Here is a 25,645-nt window from a genome sequence, read left to right on the forward strand (position 1 = left end):
CCACGGGTCACCCTCCAGCACCTACGAGTGACATTGGCATAATGAAAACCCAAGGATATGGAGTACAAATACTGGGGATTTGACACAAAGCTTCTCTTTGGTAGAGTGTAAAAGATATAAGAGCAAGTGAGCCATAACTGGTGGGGACACTTGATCTTATGGAAGATTCATATAGGCTTAGTTTAATGAGCCTGATAAGACTGACAGACAGAACTCTAGCAGGCCTGCAGGCAGAACAGGTTCCTGTATTCACATGCTGCCGTGTTACTGGGTCAGTAAATGTTTCCATGCAAATATCACGGATATTGTGTTCATCTGTTAGCTGGAATGGGAAATACAGTGTGAGGCCGCTAGCACTTCACAGCCTGATGACTCACGGTCACATGTAAGCAGGTTTAATCACAAGACTACAAAACCACATTCAGGTTCTCTCTTCCTTTCTTACTCTTGCTCGACTATTGTCTATCCTTTCATATCCTCATATTTTTACGTAGAATGCACAATAGCAGATTTCCAGCACGGTGTCGTCACAGATTTACACAGAGCAGTTTGATGTGTTTTTAAACTAATATATTAGATTTCAGTTTATTCCAGTAGCAATTTTAAATTTGAAGGAATTTTGCAGCCCTTTCACATTTAACTTTAAAGCTTTGGGAGGCATGTTAAGTGCATCTTTACAACATTCATCCTAATCACTGAACATGATAACATGCTGTCAAAGCTGAGACAAATTACAGACAAATCTGCAGAAACTGCAACTTCAAAGAAACGGAGCAAGGTCGTTTTTACTTAATGCTACTCTCCGTTTCTAGCTTTAACATCCCTTCGCCTTCTAGCCACTTCCATTTTAATGAAATTTGCAGCAAAATTAAGAGCTGTTTATCAAGTAAAAGTTTCATTTGTGGTCATAACATTTTATATGCCTCTACAATCTCTTTACAATCTGTTTATGAGTATAATGCAAGATAAGACTTACTAGACTGACTATAAACTACAAAGTAACACACGTATCCGTTCTAAGACAAAAACTGTACGATAAACAAAACTATGCGATAAAGCTCTGATGAATTGGGGGTGTTGGCGGGCCAGGCTGTGGAGCGACCCCTTGGTGTCCCAGTATAAACCAACTCAGCGTTTCTCACATAGAAACTTTTCAGGCATGCAGGCCCCTTCAGAGGAGGAGGAATTTCACTCAGTAAGCCTTTTATTCTCTTTCAGGCTGTTTGTCCCCAACCGTTCCAGTATTCAGTTTGCTCATTCTAGTGTTCTGTGCTAAGACCCCCGAAGGAAGACCACGCTGGAGCATGTGTGATATACCAAACTTCCCATAGCAGACATTCCTGCATGAATTTAAGACACGGTGTGCGTCCTTGTGTGTGCATGCCAGTGGGCTACTTACTTGTAGTGTTGCCTTGCATCTGAATGATACATTTGGAATCCTTGCTCATCTCCCTGGAGTTGAAGGGTCGAACCCGAACAGCGACTTTTACAGACGCCCCAGACATGTTTGCAATATAGGACCGTCTCCCAGTAAGATTTGTTCTATATCCCTCCTAAAGGAAACACAGAAAAACAGTTGTTTGCATCTGCTTTGTAAAAAGAATATTAATATCTAAAAAAAAAAAAAAAAAGAAAGAGGCAGGACTGGGTTTGTATCCTGATTAAAAAGTCTTAAAAAACTGCCAGCATGCAATGAGGCAGAACTTATTAACACGAAATGTAAATCAAACACAATGAAAGTCCACCCCCTCCCAATTTCCACTCATAACAGCCTACAACAAATATGGCCGACCAAAACCACTGAAGCAAATACCTTGTAAACAGCAGCCAATCATACATTATATTTAACACCCGAATAAAGGATACAAGGTGATGCATTTAATTCATAAATCCGTAGTGTGTATGAAATTAGCTTTAGCCAAATACAAAATATTAATATTGCATATAATTGGGCCTTATAAACAACACACTGTACATTTTTTTTAAATTACAACGCAACTTCTAAATGTGTTTGCAATCACTTGGAGCTATACGTCCTGCGCCCCGTGATTACATAGGAAATATCTCCTGTTTTTCCATGTCCTTGCAGTCAGCCATACTTGCTAAAGCATACGCCCATGAAATTCTATCTACCCTATTTGGTGGAGGCTACAGTTGGACAGTGAGCTGGGCCTGTCTGCTTCATCCAACAGTGTTGATTATGTGCAGACAAAGAGAGCTTAAATCATATTTTTTTCTCCCCCCAAAACAATATTAAATACACCAATATTAGGAAGTAGGCTAATCCTCCGCTGCGGTATGTTGTGGACCAGTGAAGGGAGGAGTTGCATGCTGATTTTAGCAGCATAGACTCGACACATTGTCCCCAATTAGGTTTAGCACGGGAGGTTTAAAGGAATTTAACATTCACGTATCGCTTATATGTTACACAGCGTCAAACCACGCTAACAGCTGTGACTTCAGTATGGGAGATGCGAGACGGAACTAACCTCCGATGTATGTCTGACGGAAATGGCTGTAACGCTAAGTTACAACAGATACATACTAAGCTCAGGAACCATTACAGTTGTATACTTTTCCCCCAATAAAATGTGGTGTTAAAACTGCTATCGGAGCCAGAACTGTGCGACAGTGCAGAGACACTGACTAACTTAGCTAACTAACACAGGCAACTGCCAGGAATTCATCTGTAATAACGACCTCCTGTACTATACATATGTAAGAATACAAAAAACAACTTAATGCAACGTTCATACTCACGTTTGAAGACTCTCACCACGACAACACCGACACCATAGGACGGCGGAGATAACTATGGTTAGCTAGCGGGCGTCAAAATGTGTTTCTTTTTTTTTTTAAATCAGAATCTGCGCGCAGGAAAACTGTTAGAAAGTCCACTTTGGTGAAAAACACCCATTATAGCGGTATCCTCCACCGGGATGGACCTTTGATTGCAACCGGTGGCTCCTCGGTGAGTTTATTTTCCAGTAGAGATGAAAGGTGGACGTCTCACTGCACACAGGCGTAGGGAAGAATTGATAGATTGCCTTGATTTACCGAAGAGATTACGTCAACTCCCTATCGGCTACGCTGACTGACAGTCCGAAGGGCCAATGAGCGAAGAGACATCGATGACTACACTCTCTGGGAGCCAATGGCTGTCCTTGAAATTGGAAGGAGAGGGAGTGGGTGGGGTCCGGTGATGTCTCTCTTTTTTTTTCGCCCGTGACGCCACACTGCAGGATTTCTAACCACCGCAACACCCAGGGTCACCACATAGAGCGCCCTCTAGCGAGCAGTAAGCTGAGGGCATCATATAAGTAAACGGTACTGTCCATTTCATGAACGTATCAATATCTGCAAACCCATTCATTTTCTTTTAAAGGAAAAAGCATCGTTAGACACGTGCCACATGTTAAACATGTAGGAAATGTAACCTACAGATATACTCAAAGATTAATGTGGAATAAAGGACATTTCTGCTCATTTTTATGCATATTTGACACAATACACTTCCAGCCTTACATATATTTGTTCAGGGTTTCTGTGGTGTGCAACAAATGTTTACAGCTTAGAAACTTCATTGACTGGCTAATTTTGTCAATTTTCAAGACATATTTATGAAGCACAACATTTAAATCATGACGATGTTAAATGAAATGGGAACCGTTGCCAAGTTTAATTCATTAGTTTAGAACATTTACAGTAGGAGGATGACTAAGCTTTTTCATTTGGGAAACCTCATTCAAAAATAACTGATTTGGTGCTGCCAGGAATTGGAATAACATTGTATTAGTTGACTTATAACATGTATATACGTTCTGCTTTTCACTTCATTTTGGTATTGTATTTTTTGATGTCACCTGGATTCTTGCCTGTTTACTCTCTTTACAGTGAAGACCATGAGAGAAATCAGTTTGTGTGATTTAATGTTTTTTTTATACCAAATAAACTTAAAAACTGACCAAAGGCCCAATCCTAATCATTACGACATCAATATTGGGACAAAACAATGACGAGTGATGAAATAATGTGCATCATCATTTATTTCAGTTCAAAATCCTAGCTTCCAAAACAGGTATGTGGTTAAAGGAAATCCATTTCCTGTACAGTTAAGGTCAGCAAGGTCAAGTTAGGTACAGTGCGACTTGAAAGAGATCTTGAGGTGAGATGTCAGTGGTTCTGAACAGACTTTAAATGGTGTGCTCCTACAACGATGTTCCTGGTGGTCATGCTACAGTACATTCTCTCATGTTCCTTCCACTTTGCCTAAAAGAGGGTTATTTGTCCATGAGGCGCTTTGAGGAGGTTCTGGACTTGAGGCCATGCACACACACAAGAAGTAAATTCAGTCTAGTCAGCAGGGAAAATGTGACTAAAAAGGAACTGAACATACTGTGTTTTGGTAAACCACTGCTTAACTTCCTACTGTACTCAAAAGGAAGCTGACAATTAGGATTAGTTTACGTTAAGCTACATCCTTAATGGATATTCCCAGTTCTGAACTCCGCCTAAAACAAGCACAAAGTGTGCATGCGTTTGTTAGCTCTGGGACACCAGCATACATTATATGGACTCAAGTTTGTCATTGTCACAGTCTTTATAATAAGAACTCAAGAATAGCAATTTTATCATAACCCACCCCAATTCTCCCAAATGTATTACCCTCCCCTCTCCCTCAAATAATTAAAATCTTTAATGAAGCCAACATACACATTATGACATAACAAATGAGAACCGTAAAGTAAAATGATCAATGAAGTGACTGTATGCACCTTGCTGGTAAACTGTTGGTGGTGGAAACTCATTCTTGCAGCATTATAATGCATCAACTAACTCTTGTTAAATATATGTATATATTTTGATATATATATACACAAACTCATGAGAAAAAAATTAAACGTCTTAACTTTATTATGTTTTGTTTTTAGAACCATGATGATGGTTTGAGACAAAAAGGGTAAATGCGAATAAAAATCAAATCAGGTCTCCTTTTTTTTTTTCCCATTCAAAAACATTTTTTGTCGTCGTTGGTAGCTGTGACACTGAATTCATGTGATGTGGACAGATCCCTTAATGATGGCTAGCCAGCCAGACGTTGGTGACATGAAGTCCTTACAGAGGCCGTCCACCCTGTTTCTCTCTCATCCACGCGTGGATCCTCTCCTTTAGCTCAGGAACTGTAAAACAAGCAGTAATTTAATTTGACATTTAATATCCTGAAATAATTTGTCTTGAATCCAAAACCAGATAAGTGCTTTGCTGTTTCTCATAAGCTCTCTATTGCATGTCTACCTTGAACAGAAACTCTTGTTTTACATGATGGTGTGATTACCTGACTCCAGCATGCTCTCTGTGAGAGGCTGCCTGTTGAAGGGATCAGTAGGGGAGTTGAGCAGGTGGCGCAGGATGATGGATCGATCCATGATGTTCCCCGAAGGCAGAATCACAGGGTCAGTCATCAGCGTGTCCATCAGAGGGTCTGTTATGACAAAGTCAGATGACATTTTTACAAAAGGATCAAGACACAAACAATATTGAAGCAACAACCAATAAGCATTGACTGACAATCCTGTGCTGTACAAGGGAGAGACTTTTTTTCTTCAAACCAGCAACAGCACTGGCAACCTCCTTTCATCACAGTGAAAGCTACACATGCAAACATTCGAAGACGAAGCAAACACATGATCGTATAAGCCAGTGACATCACCAAGTATGAATGTGTTTTACATGAAAGAAATATTAGTACACCTATCAAAACACCAGTAAAGAAAGCTTCCAATAAATACTCATTAAACACATTCGATTAGGTGTGCCATACATTGAAATGTCACTGGGTTGTTCCAGTAGGACTTGCGTTGCTAAAATAAAACCCTGGCATGGGGAGATTCCAGCCGCACAGAAAGCTGACACCCCAGCCTCTTGTACGGCACACTCCCGCCGACTGTGGTCGGTTAGTTGGCGTATTTGGGAATCAAAGGAGGAATGTGGGCCACGTTCTCTTTCTAGATTATATTAAGTGTGTGGTTATAGGATAGCCTTCCTCTAAGCTGTCTATAATATGACCCCCATGAGCTGCAAAATCCCCTGTAAATGTCTGGAATTCTGCAGAGACAGAGGGTGCTGAAGATCCTGTCTGTCTGCACTGGCTGACCTGAGGTCACACCAGATTTCGAAGCAAGTGACTTTTTTCTACTTGAGGGAAGAAAAAAAAATGTGTTACTGGGTGTTAGGCACAGTAATCACAAGAAAACCTTTCTTTAATTTAAACTATAGAACTTCTATTGCAAATCTCTATTTTGAGACCATGGTTGTTCAATGTGATGCTACAAGAAGCAGAATTATTACATTTTTTTCAATATGGCTATTCTTTCAGTACATCATGAGATTTCATCGTTACAGACACTCAGGATTTTACTGTAACATTTTTAAAATCTATTTAAGGAGATGATTTATTTGTCTAAATAAGCTTGAGGCTCTGCAATATTGAAAAGCATACAGAAAAATAAGAAATGTGGGGCAGGAGTTCAGAATACGGGGGAAAGAGGATGCTGTGCTCCTCGAGCCAATTTACCTCGACTGGATATACAGATTAAAAGTTGCAGGTATACTACTTTAAATACACAAACACACAAACCTTTGAACTCGTCAGGTGCGTCACTGTAGTCCATTTCAGACTGGGAATTCTTTGCGACTATTTCCTCCACCTTCTCAGATAGCAGCTTGAATTTTTCAATGGCTATGGAGGACTTAATACCAGCCTTTCTCATCTTTGAGATCACTTCTTCAAAGAGCTCCCGGCTGTACGACCGCTGCACAGAGACCAAAAAGAGGGAAAATCTATTAGAACAGGCTCTTTGAGATGATGTGGGTATTCAGTGCCTTCACTGGGTGTTATTGTCATCATATTCTAGGCTTAAAACACAGTTGGGATGAAACACTGTATTACATTCACTAGCTACAATAGATAATTCATGCTGATGTCTTGCAGGCTTTAAGACTATGACTGTGATGATAAACCACAATTGCTGGTAGGCTTTTCTCATGACTAATACTCATTTCAACAAACTCCCACTTGTGTTTTCTCATTTCAGTCACCAATATTTTTTTGCACCAACTAAAGCTTCTACATCTTAAGTGAAAATGCTCTATCTGCAGAGATTTGCAAATGTTATCTGGATCAATGCCAACCTGGTCATCTGCAATTGCTTTAGCAAAGCGGGCACAGTCTAGCTGCAGGTAGATGTCAGTCAGCTGGTCTAAGAGCTTCTTGGGCTCAAAGCCATACTTCTCAGGGTTCTCCACCTTCAGGTCCCGACACTTGGGCCCACAGAGCTGCTGCAGGTTAAAGTTTAGCATGGCAGCTAAACGGGGGCCCAGCTCCTGTGTGAAGAAGAGGATACTGTTAAGAATAGCTTCTTATTGAGAAAACATTTCTCCTCATAGCACAGAGAATGTATGAAGTGAAAGTGTGACCATTTCTCATAATGTCATACTGGGCAGCGACACTCACAGGCCTGAGGAAAGGCTTCTGGACCTGCTTGGTGAGGATGTGGAACATTTCAACTGTCTCTGTGGCCAGGGCCAGATAGGAGCGAGACACCCGCTCATCCTGAGTCAGCTGGGACTGGCGGCTCTGCTGCTGCTCCTGACAGTTGGCAGGAAAACACATAAACAATGTTAGTCCATGCTATTCCGCAACAATTACCTACAGCTCAAGTTTCATGACCCAGCACAAAGTTTTAAGCGAGATACAGTGATACAGTAATATACTGCAGTTCAACTCTGTCTCTTTCCTTAAATGTTATAGCATTTTGATTCACAGCAGGATTTTATTGATTTAATTCCATGATACTCTGCTGAAATAATATAGGCTTAACCATGACAGCTTTATCTGAATAAATGTAATACTTGGTAAATAAATATAAAACTACTGAGGCGAGCACTAACCCTTGGCAGCTGCTCCCACTGCTCCTTATTCTTCATCTCTTCTTGAACTTCATGGATACGCTTCAGGGACTCAAGGCTCTCGTCTAACAAGAAGGTTGTGTCGTTAATCAGCATGTTGATGTAGCGCACAAACTGCTTGCCAGAGCTAAAAGGGAGAAAGCACGAAAGAACACAGACGAGGAGGTCAGGTTGGAACTGATCTGAGTCAGACAGCCACTGACCAAACTTAAATTGTGTTATTTTTTTCCCAGGACCAAATTGCTCCTTGAAATCAAACTCACTTGAACTCCTCCATGAAGGTGCCATGGTGGGCAATGTTTTGCCAGAGACTCTTGAAGATAGTGCTGATATGGTACCGTATAGTGAACTTATCATAGAACTCGCTGGTGGCGCCGGTATGCTCAACATCTGACGAGAGAGGAACGTTTTTTTAAGTGAAAATGAGAGAGAGCAAGCATGGCATTTCTGAAAATGTCATTTACTACTACAACAGCTTTAAATAACAGCACACAGCAGAACTCACCAGTGTAGAACTTCATGAGGGCAGGGACCAACTGTTTGACAGACAACGGGTGGTTCTCCATCATTTCAGAGAATCGCTGAGTGCGAGGCTGTACAGCAGGGTTGGTGACAAACAGCACCTCCACCAACTTGGCGATAAGGTAGGGGTTCCTGATGTAGTTTTGACTGCAGATGAACACCACCAAAAAGGTGACAATGTCTTGGACACATGGCTCATATAAAACCTGGGGAGAATACCTGGAAGAAACGAAGAGGAAGATGAGATGGAGGAAGGAACAGTGGAAACTGCTTATCTTGAAACACTCCTGGCTTTAGCTTTTGTATGAGGCTAAAACTAGTTTAAGGAACAAGAACCAAGTACATCACATAAAAGATAAGATAAGATATTCCTTTATTAGCCCCACAATGGGGAAATTTGCAGTGTTACAGTAGCAAGTGGACATTAAAAATAGAAGAGCATCATTAAAAAAGAATAAAGAACAATAAATAAGTACGAAAAACAATAACAATAATAGTAGAGTATATAATAAAAAAACAATAATAATTGTGACATTATTTATATTATTTACAGCACAACAGTAATATTAGTATTGAGTGGTAATATACCAGAGATGATATTGTAATTGCACATTGCATATTGCATATTGCATATTATGTATAATGAAATGTATTACTTGGTGTCCAAGTTTTGTCGCTACATTTAATATCTATATTTTCTATTATTGTATTATTTCTTTAAAACAGACATGTTATGGTGTTGGCAGTTCTTTGCTAAGACATGACCAATGAGAAAAGTGCGTAAGACTGAACTGTGAACTTACTGCACGACAAAAAGCAAAAACTCTGCCACATCCTCAATGTAGAACTCAGGAAGAGCAGCAAAGCTTTTGGGGATCTCAGGGTTCAGTGGCAGGGTGATGCTGTGAAAGGGATGAAGAAACGATGATGATATTTACATCTTGATTTATAAAACACTTTGAAGTGAAACAGCATGACATTCATCAAAAATGTTATTTAAAAAAAGCCATTGTGTGTGTGTGTGTGTGTGTGTGTGTGTGATGCCACATCTGTTCCATTTACGTCAATATCACAACAAACACCAATATGGGTTGCCAGTGGCATGCCGACTCACTCGGGGTAGGCAGGGTCTACCATGCGGAGAATGAGCTGAATGACTGTGCTGTAGAACTGCAGACATCTGAGGAGCAGGTTCTCATCCAGAAGGCCCACGTCAGCACAAGCTTTGGCTCGCACCAGTTTCTGACAGGAAAAAGTCACACAGAATAAGGATCACATCTCTGTAAATATGCTCTGTCTAAGGATTCTGCATGTTTCAGCATTTAAGGATTGTCAGAGACACAACTCCTCTAATATTCAGATGCAGTAAAAACTGAGAAATGAATTTTTGCATGTCTGCACCTGTACAATGTTCAAGGTGTAATCAGAGAAGGAGAGAGTGTTGGTGCACAAGGATGTTAAACCTACCTTGAGCTGGGTTTTGCATCTCTTGAGCATTTCTCGGTGTCTACTGGCCAGGGGAGAATCTTTCCATTGGCTTTCACTGTTTTTCAGCTCCTCCACAGTCCTTACATGGGAAACAACACTATTAATACAAAAAAACGAGCATGCTTTAATGATCAGTCATGTGTATATGTTTGTGTGTACCTGTTGAGTTCACGGATAGCCCGCAACCTGCGGATGTAGCGCCTGCAGCAAGGCAGGATGGACAAGTGGTGGGCGTGCAGTGTCAAGAAGAAACACTCGGTGGGGAACTTGGGTTCGGAGAACTTGGCGGGGTCTTCATCTGTCCATGTGAACAGATCAAATTAATCATTTCCATTATAGAAATAAATAACACCATCAGTCAGAACAGTCTGCCAGAAACATCATATATCAGTTTGACTGCCTATACAAACTTGTGTCATGCCATACTAGGTCATGTGCCAAAGGTTTTTATTAATTATTTTAAATGTAACATATGACACGAATTGTATATATATCTGCTTACATCTTGTAGATGATTGCAAATAAGACAGAGGTAGAAGGAACACACAGTAACACAAGGAATGAATCATTTATGATTAAATCGATCATGTCTGGGGAAACAACAAAACATCACAGATCTGGCATGCTGATGAATCATAGAGAACATAAGTTTGCAAAATGGCTCCTCTATATGCAATTAACAGATTTCTGAATATGGCAGCAGTTTAAGGCTCATATGGACTCATTTCAAACTGGAAGAACAAAATATTATTTATAAAAACTAATTATTTTGCCCAGAATCATTTTCATTCAGGGCAACTTACGCAATTCAGTCAGCCAGCTCTTGAGCTCCTCCATAGTGGCTTTCACACGTGTCTCCTCCAGGCTGACAACAAGGCGACATCGTGGGTGGAAAATGTAGAAGGGGTCCACTGTCTCAAGCTTGATCTTCGTGCTCAGCTGTTGCAGCACCCATAAGAAGTTGAGCATGAAGCCATCTGTTGATACCAGCTTGTCATCCGTCTGAGAGAAAGGACGAGTGAATTCGGAACAACTGAATATCAACGTTCAACAGCTGTAGATACAACCTAAATATGGCAACAATTCTGCAAAGTACCGGAAAGTGCACACAATGGCAGAATTTTGAATATTACATTTTTTTACTTTTTTCATATTCAAATTTCAAACATATTAGTTAGTGCAAAATATTTTAAAATGCATGCACTCACTTTTTGTTGGATATGAACTTTTAAAACTCACCTGCATCTGGGCCTTCTTCACATTGTAGTTGACTAAAGCTGCCATGTAATTAAGAGCTAACTCGCGTGTCTCTCCATTCAGTAGGATGTTATGGAGAATTTTGAAGAGGTCTCCCTGCAAAATATATATATTATATATTCTTTTATACGGATACAAAAGCGCAGCTATGAAATAAAAACAGTATGAAGCGGTGACTCACCCTTGCTGACTCCAGGTAGTGCTGCAAGGACTGACTGACAACTCGCGTGTTCTCCATGGTGATGGCTGGGCCAGAGAAATACTTGTCTCCTACTTTGGTCTACAGGGAAAGAAAAGCATTGCATCAAATCATAAAAATGATCTATACATTAAACATCTTGCCTTGTTGCAGCTAGTTGGTCTTAGCGCATTAAGTCTGTTAAATGTCTCTCAATTTTTTTGCAGGACCTTGAAGAATGAGAATGCTCTGTAGTTTGACCAGTATTTGACAATATTCAGTTAAAAATAGAAATGAATAGACAGAGCTGAGTTAACAACAGCAGTGCAACTCACATTATCCTCAGCAAACACAGAGAGGTTAAAGAAGGCTCCCAGGTAGGACAGTCTCTGGATCTCTCTGCCACAACCAGGGCTCAGAGGTTTGGGACACCACAGAGGCAGCGACGTTGCCTGCACAGACACGCATGTTACACACGAGGATAAACGGGTTAATGAAGTCTCAGTCAGCAGTAGGAGAAGAGGAGAGGAGCAGTGGTAAGTTGACCTCAGGTCTCTACACTGAAAGCCTGAGGTAGGAGGAGTAGGGAATCTAGCACAGCTATGGAAGCCTAATGATGCAAAAAGTAAAAATAAATGCAAAAATAACTTGTGTATTTATGTGATACAGGATTTGTGCAATTTACTTTTATTTCTGTTTTTTTATTAGCAATATGTTATAGATTGTGATAATTGGATTCTTTATTTAATTTATATTTATATATTAGAATTGTTTCTACTCTTTACAATTTACTTTTTAATATTTGTGATTGTATCTAACTTTTGTATTTATGGTTGTTATTTCCATAAATATCAAAATTATCCATCTATAAAATATCTATATGGGGAAACCTTTTACAGTGCTGCATACTGCATATGATAATTATATATTTAGAAAGTAGAAAAAAGTGATTCATTACAAGCTGATTGGTTCAAACATTTCAATTCAATTTCCATTTTGTGAATTTTAAATAAAAGAACAGTCATGCATTTCCTCATTGAAGTTTTCTTAAAAATATAGTTAAAATCTCGTCTCGTCTCGATCTCGTGAACCCAATATCTCGCCTCATCTTGTCTCGTGAGCTGAGTGTATCGTCACACCCCTAGCTCTTTCCATACTGGACTTTGACTAGCTTATGAAGTAGCTGTGATGTCATAAATCATGCCTGTAGGTGCATGTCTGGATCTAAAATTTAAGGTGAGCACAGAGAAAATTTCCACTTCAGCAGATGAATGTGAAAACAGCCTTCTAGAGCAAAACTCTGCGCATAAATCAGTGTGCACAAAGTGAAGAAAGAAAGCACAATGCATCTGTGAGCGGTAGCGGACTCACAAATGTGTTGCGAATTCTGATTTGACATCGTTGAGTTGCTAAATAAAGTCCTTCTCCATGCAAAGTGGAATTTTGTTTTACCCTTCTTCTGCTGAGCAGGAAAAGGTGTTTGTGTCATGAACAAAAGAAAGCAGAGCACATTTCTCTGTGCTGATGTCAATTTGGCATTATCATATGAGGTATAAACAACAAAGACAATAGCCAGACTTAGAAATAAAGTCACATGGCTCAAGGAAATACTTGATGGAACCTTGAGAATGCCTTAAAAAACAATCTGAGCAATAAAGACTGTAACCATGGCTGACATACGGTATACTTACCAAACTGCACACTGGGTGACTTTTTCCAAACTTGATTTCACAAAGCTCAGCTAATGCCTGTTAAAACAAATAAAGTTTGGTCATTTGGTTCACAAGGTAATCAGGTAAGATGGTAAGATGTACTAAATTACAGCTAAGCAAAACATATTGTATTTGCTTGACCGTGACAGTTTACAATAGTAGGTTAGAGATTAGTTGATGATTGAAGATTAGACAGGCTGTCTGACAGGCTACTGTATATCCTCTGTGAATGCAACTACATTGATTGTGATCTGCTGCCTGGTACTATATGTCAGGCCAGGACATTTCCTTACCATGAGGGGGAATTTAAAGTTGTCGCTGTCAAAGGAACATTCTTTCACTGCAAGAGCCAGCCCATGAAGGATAGGAATGAAGATCTGAAAAACAAGATAGCGAACTTGTCATTCATCAGTGTCATGTCAACTATTGGAAAAAATTTTTTAGCTCACAGAAACATCTCAAGTTGTGTATTTCTGCTAGAATTGTTGTGATTTCTTCATAACGGTGAAGGTGTTTTAGAGTGGCCGCTCTAAACACTGTATTAATACCGAAGCCCACCTGTCTAAACGCTTCTTCCTCCTGGTGGGTAATGCGCACCAGTTCCTGAATAAAGCCGTATGGGAGGTTCCGACACAGCATGTAAGGTACCAGCAGAGACTGATGCAGAGGACTCCTATATGTAATAAACAGAGAAGAAGAATTGTACCAATAAATAAATCCTGTATTTGAAGGGAAGGTGAAGGAGTAGTTGCTATGGAGACCCAGAGAGGAAAAGGAACAAAATGTACACAAACATTATGACAGATAAAAAAAAAAATAATAATCCAAAGATTGCGGCTCTGTCTGTCGTGCTTGCTTACCGAGGCTGGGTCAGGGTGCCTTGCAGGACCAGGGCAACGTGGGAAATACACTGAGAGCGAATGTTGCTGAGAAGCTGGCTGACATTTGGTTGGCTACACATCTGAGATTGAAATGGAAAAGAGAGGAGGAAAGAGAGAAAATGGTTAAAGGTGTGATAAAATTGCATGCTGTCTATTTCATGCAGACTCTCTCCAGACCTGAATGAATCAGTGTTCTTGGAAGAGCAAAAGCCTCCACTTATTTCCAGACTGACTGGCCTGCAGCTAGTCTCTGAAGGACAGACTGTTCCTCTGTCTTCAGGACATTTTGTAAAAACACTCACGTGTTACTATCAGTGGGGTCATCAGGACCATAATTATATCACAGTCTTAATACTTTAACTGAACGTATGAACAGATTTTAGTGTAAAAATACTATTAGTGGAAGTCATCTAAATAAGATGGCTGCCATGCTGAAAGATTTTTGTCTTGCAGATAGGCCGCTACCTTGGGAGCTTTCCTCTCCTCCATGCCAACACTGTCAAAACGCTCAATGAGGTAGTTCAGCATCTCTGTCTCTTTGCATGCTTCAATGGTGAAGCGGTCGGTGGCTGAGTCGCAGGACAGCCCCCCTCCACATGCGCCAAGACTATAGAAACACAGAAATAAGGATAAAGAGGGGCTCATTAAATAACGGAAAACATCCACAGAGTAGAGAGATGTTCTGTTAGCATCAAACATTTATGAATATATGGTTAACAAGCTCAAACTCTCTTTCAAGGGTCCTGAAAAAAAAACATATTATAGGGCATTAGTGACAGCATTGTAGCATCTCTGTTTGGCTTTTGAAAAGGGAAACAAGATTTCAGATACAATAGTCATGAGCTGTTTGCAGTGATTATTTAAAGCTGGTATTAGGATTCTTCTTCCCACATTTAACTGACAAATGTGGTGACCTTTTAATTTGCGGTTAGTGGTCAAACCTGTCTGTGAGCTGCTTCAAAGCACAACTAACCTTAACGAGGTAATAACACTACACTTGCTATTTGTCCATTGGACACAGGCAGTGTACAAATATCACTTGTCCTGAGTCACAACTGTTCTCAATGCTAAAAATGAAGTCAGCACATCAGATTAAACTGTTAAATAACAAGTCAAACTTTTTTTCACTGGATAAAGATGAGATGCAAGTTAAACTAATCAGCAACAACAAACGCAAAGTCAGATTCACTCAACCTAAGCACGCTACTCAGTAACAGTACAATAAAGCCCATAGAGTCGGGAATCAGACTCACCAACTGCCCATGCAGAAAACTGGTAAAACACAGGTCTACCATACGCATAACAGTCTCATGCTGCACTAAATGGGTTAAATGATATTTCGAACAACTTCCCTTTAAGTTGACATGTTTTGCCAGGATTGAGGATCATTTCTCTTGGGTGTGCAAGATCATTTTGTATACAGCATTTACTCATATGCATCGGAAATGGAAATAAATCCACTTTACCCATAATCAGGGGGCATCGGGTCATAAATTGTCTTAAGACATACAGTATTAATAGGGTCAATAGTAAAGGAAATGCAGGTCATTTCGGTAACTATAAAAGTAGATAAATTCATGGTAGTTTTCTAAAGCTATGCAGATGCTGTTTTTAATACTTACCGCCACATGATAAACTAAAAGTTATAGTTACTGGACCTTGCGTCTAAACTGACAATGACCGTAAAGATTTCTGAGCCTACGTCAGTTTCACCACTCTGCTCTGGTGTGTTTGTGCGCCGTTAGTGGTAAGCCACATGGGCCCACTGGTGCATGCAGTGGGCCCGTCGTTGAGCAAGCACGCACACACAAACACACACACCGTGCAGCGGTGTACCTGGACCCAAACTGAACCAGCGCAAAATCCTCCTCCTCCTCAGAATCTTCATCACTGCTGTCCTGAGACATGTCAGAGAGGGCAAACAACAGGAACGACAAGGGGCTGACATGACGAGGAAAAACAGAAGGAGTGAGGTAAAGATCGGAAGAGAAAAAAAAAGGATGCTAGTGGGCAGACAGAGGGGAAGGTGAAAAACATAAAGACTAATGTGGAGCAGTAACACACAAAAAACGGACAGGGAAGACGGAAGCACTACGGGAAGAAACGCTACAGAGCTGCATGCCTGCTTTAAGACCACTTCTTGTGCTTTTTTTTTTTAAATATTCATTAATGCCATTTTGTCTGCAGCTTTAACACACTGTCAGAACATTTTTCTACTGATAACTCAGCTGAGTCACCATCACTCATGAAGCTTGTCTTGAGCAAACCAATGCAAAGAGGAGTGAGCCGGGTTTTTTTTTTTTGCTTTAGTATTTTAAAGCAATGTAAAACCTATAAAATATGTTTGTTAAGCTATATCTGATATTAGTTATCTGCAGGGGGTTAGATTTTGTAAAATGACACATGTAAGCAACAAGCGTCCTTAATGCTACAATAATGCTGTTAAATCTAAAGTAATGCAACTGAAAATTCAACGAAAATATAAAAAGAATATCAAATCTTTGACAATATTTTATTTAAAACTCGCCAGATCTTGATTGCCATGGGGGCATTTCTAACTGATAACATACAGTATATCTTAAATTGATGCTGGATCTGTTTTTCATTTTAACCGAAGACTTAAAAACAGATATGCAAAGAAATCTGGTTGTTTAGCAACCTCTGACTAGCAAGTTCAATCTATGTCAGCATTATAAGCCCATTAAGATGAGAACTGACTGCATGAAATGCAAGTTTATATAAGAATTAATGTAAATGAAAATGATCTGGCAGAGATTAAGTTTGAAGATCTCAAGTCTAGTGGGACAAAAAAAGGTTAAGGTTTTAGTATGGTTGTTTGCGTGTTCACCACACACTGACATGCAAATGGAAAATGAGATACCTAGATGGTGGGATCCTGGCAGCAAAGGCAGCCTGTCGGGTGTTCGATCTGGGAGAAGGGGGCATCATAGGTAGGGGTGTGGAGGTGGGATGGCTGCGAGCTGCATTTGAGCTCAGGGAGAGGGACTGGGGGCTAGGTGGTGGCAGCGGAACCGGGGTATTGGGAGGAACAGAGGGCCCTGCAGCGCTAGGAGGGGGTCGAAAGAAACTAAATCCCCTGTGGCCTGGGCTTGATGGGGAAAGCGCCCCCCCAGGAGAGGTGACAGAGTAAGGACGATAGCGCTGAGAGATGGGCATGGGGGCAGATGGAGGATTGAGAGTATGTCTCGTAGTAGTAGTGGCAGGTGGGCTGGGTGGGACAATAAATTGTGGGGTAGAGGGTGTAGAAGGTGCAGAAGGTGTAGCAGGGGTGGGAAGAGATGGGGAGGTCCTCTTGGCTGCATCCAGAGCCATTGGGTGAGGGCTACCACACCCATACAGACTGTGGACAACATTGATGAGATGATGATTGGCAAAACTCATCGGGCAGAGAACTTAAAAAATAATTTGTCAAAGCAAAATCTGAAAAAAATCATCAGTTTCAAATCACATAATTTAGGAATAATCAAGTACACTTTTGAGGAGAATTGGAAATGACAAATCCAAAGCCTTGATACGTCTCTGGGGGTTATTCTGTCAGAGCTCATAATACTGAGTCTGGGGACTTGCCTGGACAGAGAGCTGGCTCCAAAGGACCCTGCACTGGGGCCCATAGGGCTGCCACCTTGACTGGAGGGCTGCACCAGAGTCAGATGGTGGTCAGGGGATTTGGCTGCTGCAATTGGTTGAGAGGTGGCGGTCAAGCTGGCGAAGGGATTGTGCACACGTGACTGAGTGGACATCATTAAGACCTCCATCAGGATCTGGCCGATCAGGTCTTTCAAGTCGGAGTACACTGCAGGGGAAAGAATCGATAACAGCCTCGTTACCAACTGCAGAAATCTGTCAGTTGTTAACTCACACTTTGGCTTTTCAGAACGCTGCCTCATTCAGCGTGTCATGGTGAGATAAAGACATACCATCTTTCGGGTTCTGGTGAAACTCTGTAGCCAATGAAGGGAGAAAGATGACATCTCTATCTTGCTCCTTCCACGATACGCGGAGGATCTTACAAACGAGCTGCAGAGCCTGTTCTTCTGAGACATCTGAGTTTGCAGAGGTTTCCTGAGGTGCAACGACAACAGAGGTTTGATCAAAATATAGCGCCACTAAGTAATTAAAGGCCAAACAGAGTAGAGACTCATGACACACATTATCTAATTATTACTCTGCTCTACCAAGTGACAGGTATTCGATTCTCTCAATAATGAAAATAAGTTAATTGCAGCCCTAATCTGTGAATTAAAATAAGTGAAAATGAAACCAAGAAATGCATCTGTGGAAAGTCCCAAAATATACTCAGGTAAACACAAAGGTCACTTACACACCCTTTTATAACCATAACAAACTTCTCTAGTGAGTCATCATCAAGGTCACGAAGGACAACTAAGTAATGAAAAATAAAAAAGACCAGGGATGAGGGATGTTCTCTGCTGCCATTTACCTTTTCAGTCAAGTTCCTCTTCTCCCTGCGGTCACTGTCGTCAACCTCCATGTTCTCTATCCCTGAGTCCACATCCACCTGGGACATGCTGGAATAAAACAGAGGCACAGGGCTCAGAATGTCTCTTCAGCCTAAATGAGACCATGTAGACACATAAGGCTCAATAGTCCCTACCAAGTGTGGCCAGTCTGTGAAACACTATGATTTTCATTAGTTTAGTACAATCAATCAAAAGGAAAACACTCTTTGTGAAGTAGCTTCAAAAGGAACAAATAACTGATGATCAGTGTTACACTTTTATGTAAAAGCAACCAGTCATATTCAGTGCATTAATGAGCGAAGCAGTCTTTGATTTGAAACACCAACACTTGCCACCAGAGGAATGTACTGTAAATGACATAATTGAAGGAGAAAACTACACATTTTACAAGCCACCTTCAAATCTACAGTAGTAAAGTCTTTGATATTCATGAAACAGATTTGAGTTGGACTATCACTTCAATATTTCTATTTCATGGTGTTTTTAAAGCCTTGGAACAATGCGGTACAACATTCCACATAAGAAACAAACCCTTACCTCTTTTCACAGGAGGCAGTGTCGATGTCCATGCTCTGCGATCGGGACAAACTCTGGGACTGTGTCTCAAGGCTGTTGGAGGGGGAGCTGGAGAGGGAGCTCACACCCTCACTGCTTTGACTACCATATGCCACCCCTGCAAAAGCACAACACATCATCTGATCATCTCTGAAGCACTAAAAAGGTAATGTAGCATGTGTACGTCATAACATTTGGAGTCAAGCTTTAAATAACCATTTTTCTTTCTGGAATCGGTACAGGATACAAAATAGGATTCACACAGGTTAACTCCATTGTATGTACAACAAATGGGCCTCAGGTTGTTGTATAAGGTCAAACTGCTCGATCATTTGCAATTGAAGGCAGACTTTGGAGACCTACGAGGAAATGTTGTGTCTCCTCTACCTGGTTTTTAGTTGAATTTCCTCCTGCTTCAATGCCTTCAATGTCTAACTTAGTTTATGTACAATATAGTATTACATTTTTAATACTTTGTTTATTAGCATTGTTGTTGTTGTTGCCATGACACCAGTCTCTATTAAGAATAAACAGTGATAAAGTCTTTATTGCATTTTAGAAAAGATCACATCCACAAGGGACACCACTAAGACTTATTTAAGAGCTAAGAACAGTATATAGATTGGACATGATGCAGTTGTTCTTTCAAGTTTTACATTTCATGTCAGGACTATCCTTTAGAGAAAAAACACTTGTTTAGCTACATTGACTCAGCAAAGGCTCAGACTGGTGTTTTTAAGCTCAACATGGTGTGCCAAGACTTTACAAGCCCTCATTACTGCACACAGGTAGAGAGAAAGCTGATTAACAACCAGGATCTTAATGGGCTGGAATTAAGAACTCTCTCCTGGTTACACAACAATCATCCATCACTAGTGACTGTTATGTCAAATAAAAAAGACACTTTATCACTGTATGCAGTGGTAGCATCAGTTGAGGGAGAATATCCATAAATACACTGATGTGCAACAAAGTTTGTGTAACTGCCAAGAATAAGTTCCAAAATATTAACCAATTATGAAAAGTACAACTGTAAAGCAGTTCTAAAAAAAAAAGGTGGCCTTGCATTGTAACACCACCACATCAATGCATACCGACAAACAATGCCAGGAGACCGTCATACAAGGCTCACTAGTACATTTTCTAGAGCAGCGCATGGGTGAAAGCATCAATTCTCACTCTGTACAGCAGGGCCTACATTTGATGTCAAACAGGGACGCTGGTGAACACAAAAAGCTGCTGATGTTTGTAATGATGTCATTCAGGGTTCATGACTGGTTCTTGCTGTTCTAACGTCAAGGTCACAAATATAAAAGATCCCTTTCAGTGTGACTCTCAAACTAAAATCACCTTCCAACTACGCCTCAAAGACAATGTGTCACAGGACCATATCAGCAGGTTGGGTTGGTCTATAAATCACACAAGAAATCAACAACAATAACTAGGGTGACAACTTGAGAAAGCTGACTAGATCTCGATCTGTTTTTAACGTCAAACCTAAAACACAAGATTTAACCGCAAATATTTCAATAACTGATTAGTAAAAACGGGCTAAACACATCCTGGTACTTCTTATTCAGTTCTTACCAGAGGTGCCCATAGGGGATGTTGCAGGGGTACCACTGTGAACATTAAGCCCCAATGATTGAGAGGCAGCTGGTGGCAGGGGCTGGGGTGCGGCACCTGAGGATCCAGGGAGGGGTCCAGGTGGAGTCTCTCTCTGTGGGGATGTCAGGGGTGTGCTGAGAGGGGTGCAAGGCTGTGACGTCTGTCCACCTGCCAGTCGTGCCAAGCGTCTTCTGCGAATCTAGATTAAACATACCCACACATTATAAAAAGTGGTCGTGCCTTTGAAGCTGTGGCTCTGACACTGTGGAACACTCTTCCCATAGACCTACGATCTGTTGAAGCCTTAAAAAGCAGCAAGAGACTCAATTATTCAAACTGGTATTTGTCTCACCTTGTGATGTCTAGTGTTAGTAACTGTGTGTTTTCAAGTTTTTTTGTTGCTTATGTTTAGGGTTTTTTTTCTTCTTCTGTTTTTAATGATCATGTTTTTAACAATTTCACTCTTGCAAAGCAATTTGTGACCTTGCTCTGTGAAGGGTGCCATACTAAATAAGATTACATGTTCAATTAGTCGCCTGCAATAGATTTTTACTGTATAGCCCTATATAAAATGTGCTTAGCCATTGAAATCTGTAATTATGACAGGAATAATTAGCCATATTTTAATCTGGATACATGATTAGCACAATCAGCCCTGACAACACAAGAACTGTAAGGCGATATACTCACTTTGATTATTCATTTTAAGTCATTAGCCCTATTCAGAAGGCAGATAATTAAAGCACTGGTCGGTTTTCATTCACTGAGTTTGGAGCACACTGGTTTAAATTCAAGTGAAAAAACTAATTGAATAGATACAAACCTATCCGCATTAAGGAACAAAGTCAGATGTGCACTAACTCAGCTGGAGAGTTAAACATCGGTAGTAAATATGTCAACTGCACACTCGTGTTGATCGAGTAGCTAAATGCAGGCACAACAGCGAGACAATAAAATAACACTTTTTAAAAGGTTGTGTGAGTGTGGGGTGGGATTCAAGAGGAATGGCCCAGTGGTCACATATTCGGCCCACAGTAGCTTACACAATGGTGGCCCGGTGTGTTTTTTATGCTGAGTCGTCTCGTAGGCTAATTTTTTTTTTTTTACTGTTAGCAAAACAACGTTAGCAAATGTCAGCTAGCTTAGCGCAAGAAGAAGAGGAAGATGTCAAATCAACCCAACAAAAAATGTAATGTGTACAAAATGAAAAATGATTTAATATATATGCATTTGGTTATTTGTTTTTTCTTAACTGTTATTGAAACAGTTTTGTCCGTGCAGTTTCCGGCGTTTACTGTTATGTTAGCTGGCTAGTTAGCATTGAGCTGCGGCTACATTCAATTCACGAACAGGCGATGACAGAAACATTTGACCCACATCCGATTTCTTGTTCGTTTACGCCGCTATATTGACGGATCAAATAACCTTAATACACCCAATAAACTTCTCATTTGTCGCATTGTGTAACACGCACTTATACAAATACATGTAAATATGAACATTTTATAGCGGATGCTTTTCTTCAGAAAAAAAAACCTATGCTAACCCTGTAGCTAGGTGTGCTAGCATAACGGCTAGTCTGATCATTTAAAATGAAAGGAAGGAAATGTACCGTTAGTTTAAAAAAAAAACAAATAAGAAGAAAAAATGAATATGTCAGGTGTCGGTTTCTCCATATTCATCTTACCTCATCTGCGCTCAACTCCTCCATCGCAGCTAAGTGAGCCAGCTATTTCACTTTCAACTATTTTAATATGTGCCAGCTAGCCAGCTAGCCTGTAGAACAGCTAAATATGCATAGTCTAACTCCTTCCACTAATATATGTGTCAGTCTGGATTGTCTTCAGTATTTAAAAAATAAACAAACTAGGACACCGCTGTTTAAAAGGTGGCAAGATACAGCTCCTCCAAAAAAGTCTCTCGTTTTCTAGTTTTCTATCCAGAATCAAACAAAAAGAAAAGTTGCTAGCTATTACACGTCAAAATACAACAGCGGCCATTTTGGTTCTACATGCTGTCACGTGATTTAAGAGCCCACAGTAGGAGGTGTGAGGTGCTTTACTGAGCCAAACAGATAACTGTTATATTTCGTCTGTTATATGTTCATATTTTATACATTGCTCTAAGCAGCTATCACATTCACATCCCTTCAGAAATAAACAGTACACCCAGTTATTTATTAATATATATATATATATATATATATATATATATATATATATATATATATATATATATATATATATATATGTGTGTATTATGACCCCAGTAGACAGTCAGTGGGGCTCAAGGTCACTACAAGGAGGTTTAATTGGACTCATAAATGCCAGTGGAGCCACTGATAGCCAGATAGCACAATTTAATTTAGCTACAAAAAGCATATAAGCTCCATTTTATTATATTACAGTTTTATGAAATGACAGTTATTGTCACCTGTGTGGTTGTAATAATGATGACACAGACCAGCTCAGTGATGCAATATGATATGCAAGTTTATTTTACTAAAGACAGAATGGCAAAAATGAATAATTCAAAAACAAGGCATGTCACTTCAGATTTCTATTTTATGACAAAATTCACATAAAACACAGCTGTATCCCAACTATCTTACACCTCACTTTCTGTCATACATATTTTGGTATAGATGAATGAGGCTTTTTATCTTTACAAATAGCTATTAATCAAATGTCAGATGAACAGCACAATCCTGTGCAAAACAAAAACAAAAAAAGCACATAGTATCTCAAATTTGTCCTATGAGACTGTAGAAATATGTAGCAAACAATAAGTTTGCACTAAACACAACCTGTATAGACATTTGTTTCAGCCTGCTGAAAGGAGCCATATACATGCTTAATGTTCAGTATATTTGATCACATCACCAAGCTACAGACCAGCGTAGACTAGATTTTACAAAAGTAATCAAGTAATGCCATCTAGTGGTTTAAACCATACCCTGAGAGGAAAGATATTTTTTCATGGACTGATCAGAGCATTCAAGTCCCATTACAGAGAAAATACCACAAACTAAATACATAGTCTGGTTTTATAGTGGTGGATCTAACACAGAGATGCCTGTCATCACAGAGTTATTTCTCCTCTCCAGAGAAAAAAGTCTCCTTCACTCATTCATGTTCTTCTTAAAAATCTGCTTGCAGACTTCTCCTTCGCAGTACATCTCCTAAAGATCACAGAAATACCAAGTAAATACAATGTGATTGAATAGCACCAGCATACAAATGCAGGGAAGTGAGTCAATTTAGTTTTGTGTATTATGTAGAGCAAAATATGCTTAAAATGTCCATATTCCTACCAGATGTAGCTTGTCGTCTTCAATCCAGTGAGCCCAGCCCCGGTTCTTCTTGTCTCCAATCTGTTCACACACCAGTTTATTCCCCTCCCATGTCACCAGTGACTGCAAAGAGGAAAAAATGTAGGCTAAATCAGAAAACAGGGGCGCGGAGGTGGTCTAGTGGTTAGGGCGCATGCTATATATGCAGCCAACCCCCGGTTAAAATCTCGATCGGAGGTCCTTTGCTGCATGTCACACCCCCCTCTCTCCCATGTTTCCTGTCGGTCTACTGATAAATAAAGGCGTCTATGCCAACAAAATCGTTTAAAAAAAACAAAAAAACATCAGAAAACAGAGCACGTTAAAAATCTTAAAGTCCTCATAAAATGCAAAATACATCACATAATCTACAAAAGGTTGTAATCAGTGGGTTTAGTGTCACTTTTTAACAATCAGTTCTCTTCCAGGAGTCATTCATCTTTACCTTAACATGTCTGTTGTCAAGTCCCTTGGTAAACTCCTCAAACACCTGACCCACTCTGAAGGAAAAGGTGTAGTTTCTGAACGTGCTGGTCGTTTTGATGATGAACTGGTCTCCTTGCTGCTCAATCACCTTCCTAAACTTCAGCCTCAGAGCTATCTTTCGTAAGTAGGCACTGACGCCTGCAGAGGTAGACAAATATTTTAGTACAAATTTAATGGAAAGACACACACTCAGGCAAGAAATACACTCACTCACTCCCTCACTCACTCACTCACTCACCATAAATAGCAATGTAACTAAAGCATATCCAAACGTTTATTTTCCCCACTGTTGCAATGTTGTATCTTATATCAGCATACATTTTAAAGCCCAATTCAAGTTTGAATGGCAGAAATGCAGACATATCAAGCCAATTGGACAATACTGAATTCTAGAGAATACTGTAGGATTAAAACAACCATGTTTAGAACCACTTACCCAGTGCAATCATGTAACCCTCAAAGTTGACATTGCTGATCATGTCCCATGTACCACAGAGGCTGGCTGGCATTTTGAGCACCTTTTTTGCTCTCCTTCTGAGATGTGTGGATGAAAAAAGGTGACTGATCAAGTCTGTCAGGAGGCTGAGACAAGGCTGTTTTATGAGGTGGAGGTATAAAGGGCAAGTATGCACTCATCTCATTCGCTGTCACCTGAACAGCAGGTGAGGATGAGGGAGGTGCTTTCATCAGTGCCAAGGAAGACAGACGTGTCTGACTGGTCCCACTGTGCAGGTCACTGAATAATAAACTCGTTTGAATAGACCTCAAGTGACACACTAGTGTTAGTTTGTTCCTTTTACCCAAATCTTTGTAAAACAGTTTGGACAGATTTGCATTATACAGTGACTATACAGTAACCTAAAGACTTATCCATATGTCTAAACAAAGACAATTATTCAAAATCCATCATTCCTACAGCTGTGGATAAGCAGTGTTATTCCCCACTTTTTTTGTTTATTGGTTCATGTGAATCCTATCACTGTGAGAGATATTGATATAGATTTGCACTTTTTTTCCCAACTGTGCAAATTTAACCGTGGAGTAAACCTCCCCTGGCTTCAAAGCCAACTGAAGTGCCAACATTATGTCACCATGCAGGTGACATAATTTTAAAATTGGCAACACCTTTCTATGCAATGAGGAAAAAATACTGACAT

The 25,645-nt window shown here is 40.1% G+C and overlaps 3 protein-coding genes across 6 annotated transcripts in view; all 3 read right to left on the reverse strand.

Moving 5' to 3' along the window:
• Window positions 1-3,005, reverse strand: part of kif1b (kinesin family member 1B) — a 57,866-nt gene extending 54,861 nt beyond the window's left edge. For all 3 annotated transcript variants that reach the window (XM_062427343.1, XM_062427346.1, XM_062427344.1), the window contains exons 1-2: window positions 2,761-3,005; window positions 1,400-1,553 (exon numbers count right to left, since the gene is read on the reverse strand). In XM_062427343.1, the coding sequence (XP_062283327.1) occupies window positions 1,400-1,505 (106 nt within the window). In that variant the 5' untranslated portion in view covers window positions 1,506-1,553; window positions 2,761-3,005. The remainder of the gene's footprint in view (window positions 1-1,399; window positions 1,554-2,760) is intronic.
• A 1,023-nt stretch (window positions 3,006-4,028) lies between these two features.
• On the reverse strand, window positions 4,029-22,660 carry ube4b (ubiquitination factor E4B, UFD2 homolog (S. cerevisiae)). 2 transcript variants are annotated; one of them, XM_062426923.1, is made up of 29 exons: window positions 22,359-22,660; window positions 20,651-20,870; window positions 19,046-19,181; window positions 18,469-18,556; window positions 17,945-18,089; window positions 17,595-17,820; window positions 16,888-17,367; window positions 15,843-15,947; window positions 14,472-14,613; window positions 13,986-14,086; window positions 13,684-13,798; window positions 13,419-13,502; window positions 13,105-13,161; window positions 11,749-11,865; window positions 11,417-11,515; window positions 11,218-11,331; window positions 10,782-10,980; window positions 10,138-10,276; window positions 9,958-10,057; window positions 9,605-9,732; window positions 9,294-9,392; window positions 8,474-8,709; window positions 8,232-8,358; window positions 7,951-8,095; window positions 7,514-7,648; window positions 7,192-7,383; window positions 6,638-6,812; window positions 5,336-5,482; window positions 4,029-5,180 (listed from the first exon to the last, which is right to left on the reverse strand). In XM_062426923.1, the coding sequence occupies exons 1-29, from the start codon at window positions 22,380-22,382 to the stop codon at window positions 5,116-5,118; spliced, it is 4,140 nt and encodes a 1,379-aa protein (XP_062282907.1). In that variant the 5' UTR covers window positions 22,383-22,660; the 3' UTR covers window positions 4,029-5,115. The 2 variants fall into 2 exon arrangements, with proteins under 2 accessions (XP_062282907.1, XP_062282906.1); XM_062426922.1 differs by lacking the exons at window positions 15,843-15,947; window positions 16,888-17,367.
• Window positions 22,661-23,792: 1,132 nt separating this feature from the next.
• On the reverse strand, window positions 23,793-24,997 carry rbp7a (retinol binding protein 7a, cellular). Its single transcript, XM_062427316.1, has 4 exons — window positions 24,925-24,997; window positions 24,448-24,626; window positions 23,985-24,086; window positions 23,793-23,852 (listed from the first exon to the last, which is right to left on the reverse strand). Exons 1-4 carry the CDS (start codon window positions 24,995-24,997, stop codon window positions 23,793-23,795), a joined length of 414 nt encoding a protein of 137 aa, XP_062283300.1.
• Between the last annotated feature and the right edge of the window lie 648 nt (window positions 24,998-25,645).

This window comes from Scomber scombrus, chromosome 10 (genome assembly GCF_963691925.1).
Source record: "Scomber scombrus chromosome 10, fScoSco1.1, whole genome shotgun sequence".
NCBI lineage: Eukaryota > Metazoa > Chordata > Actinopteri > Scombriformes > Scombridae > Scomber > Scomber scombrus.

Coding starts and splice junctions, on each gene's coding strand:
- ube4b (XM_062426923.1), bottom strand. CDS start 22,382: ATGGAGGAGTTGAGCGCAGATGAG. Junction 10,277..10,781: donor GAGCTGGCTGACTGAATTGC/GTAAGTTGCCCT, acceptor TCACATGGACAG/ATGAAGACCCCGCCAAGTTC. Junction 8,096..8,231: donor ACCTTCATGGAGGAGTTCAA/GTGAGTTTGATT, acceptor TCTCCCTTTTAG/CTCTGGCAAGCAGTTTGTGC.
- rbp7a (XM_062427316.1), bottom strand. CDS start 24,997: ATGCCAGCCAGCCTCTGTGGTACATGGGACATGATCAGCAATGTCAAC. Junction 24,087..24,447: donor TTGACAACAGACATGTTAAG/GTAAAGATGAAT, acceptor TCCTCTTTGCAG/TCACTGGTGACATGGGAGGG. Junction 23,853..23,984: donor AAGACGACAAGCTACATCTG/GTAGGAATATGG, acceptor TGTGATCTTTAG/GAGATGTACTGCGAAGGAGA.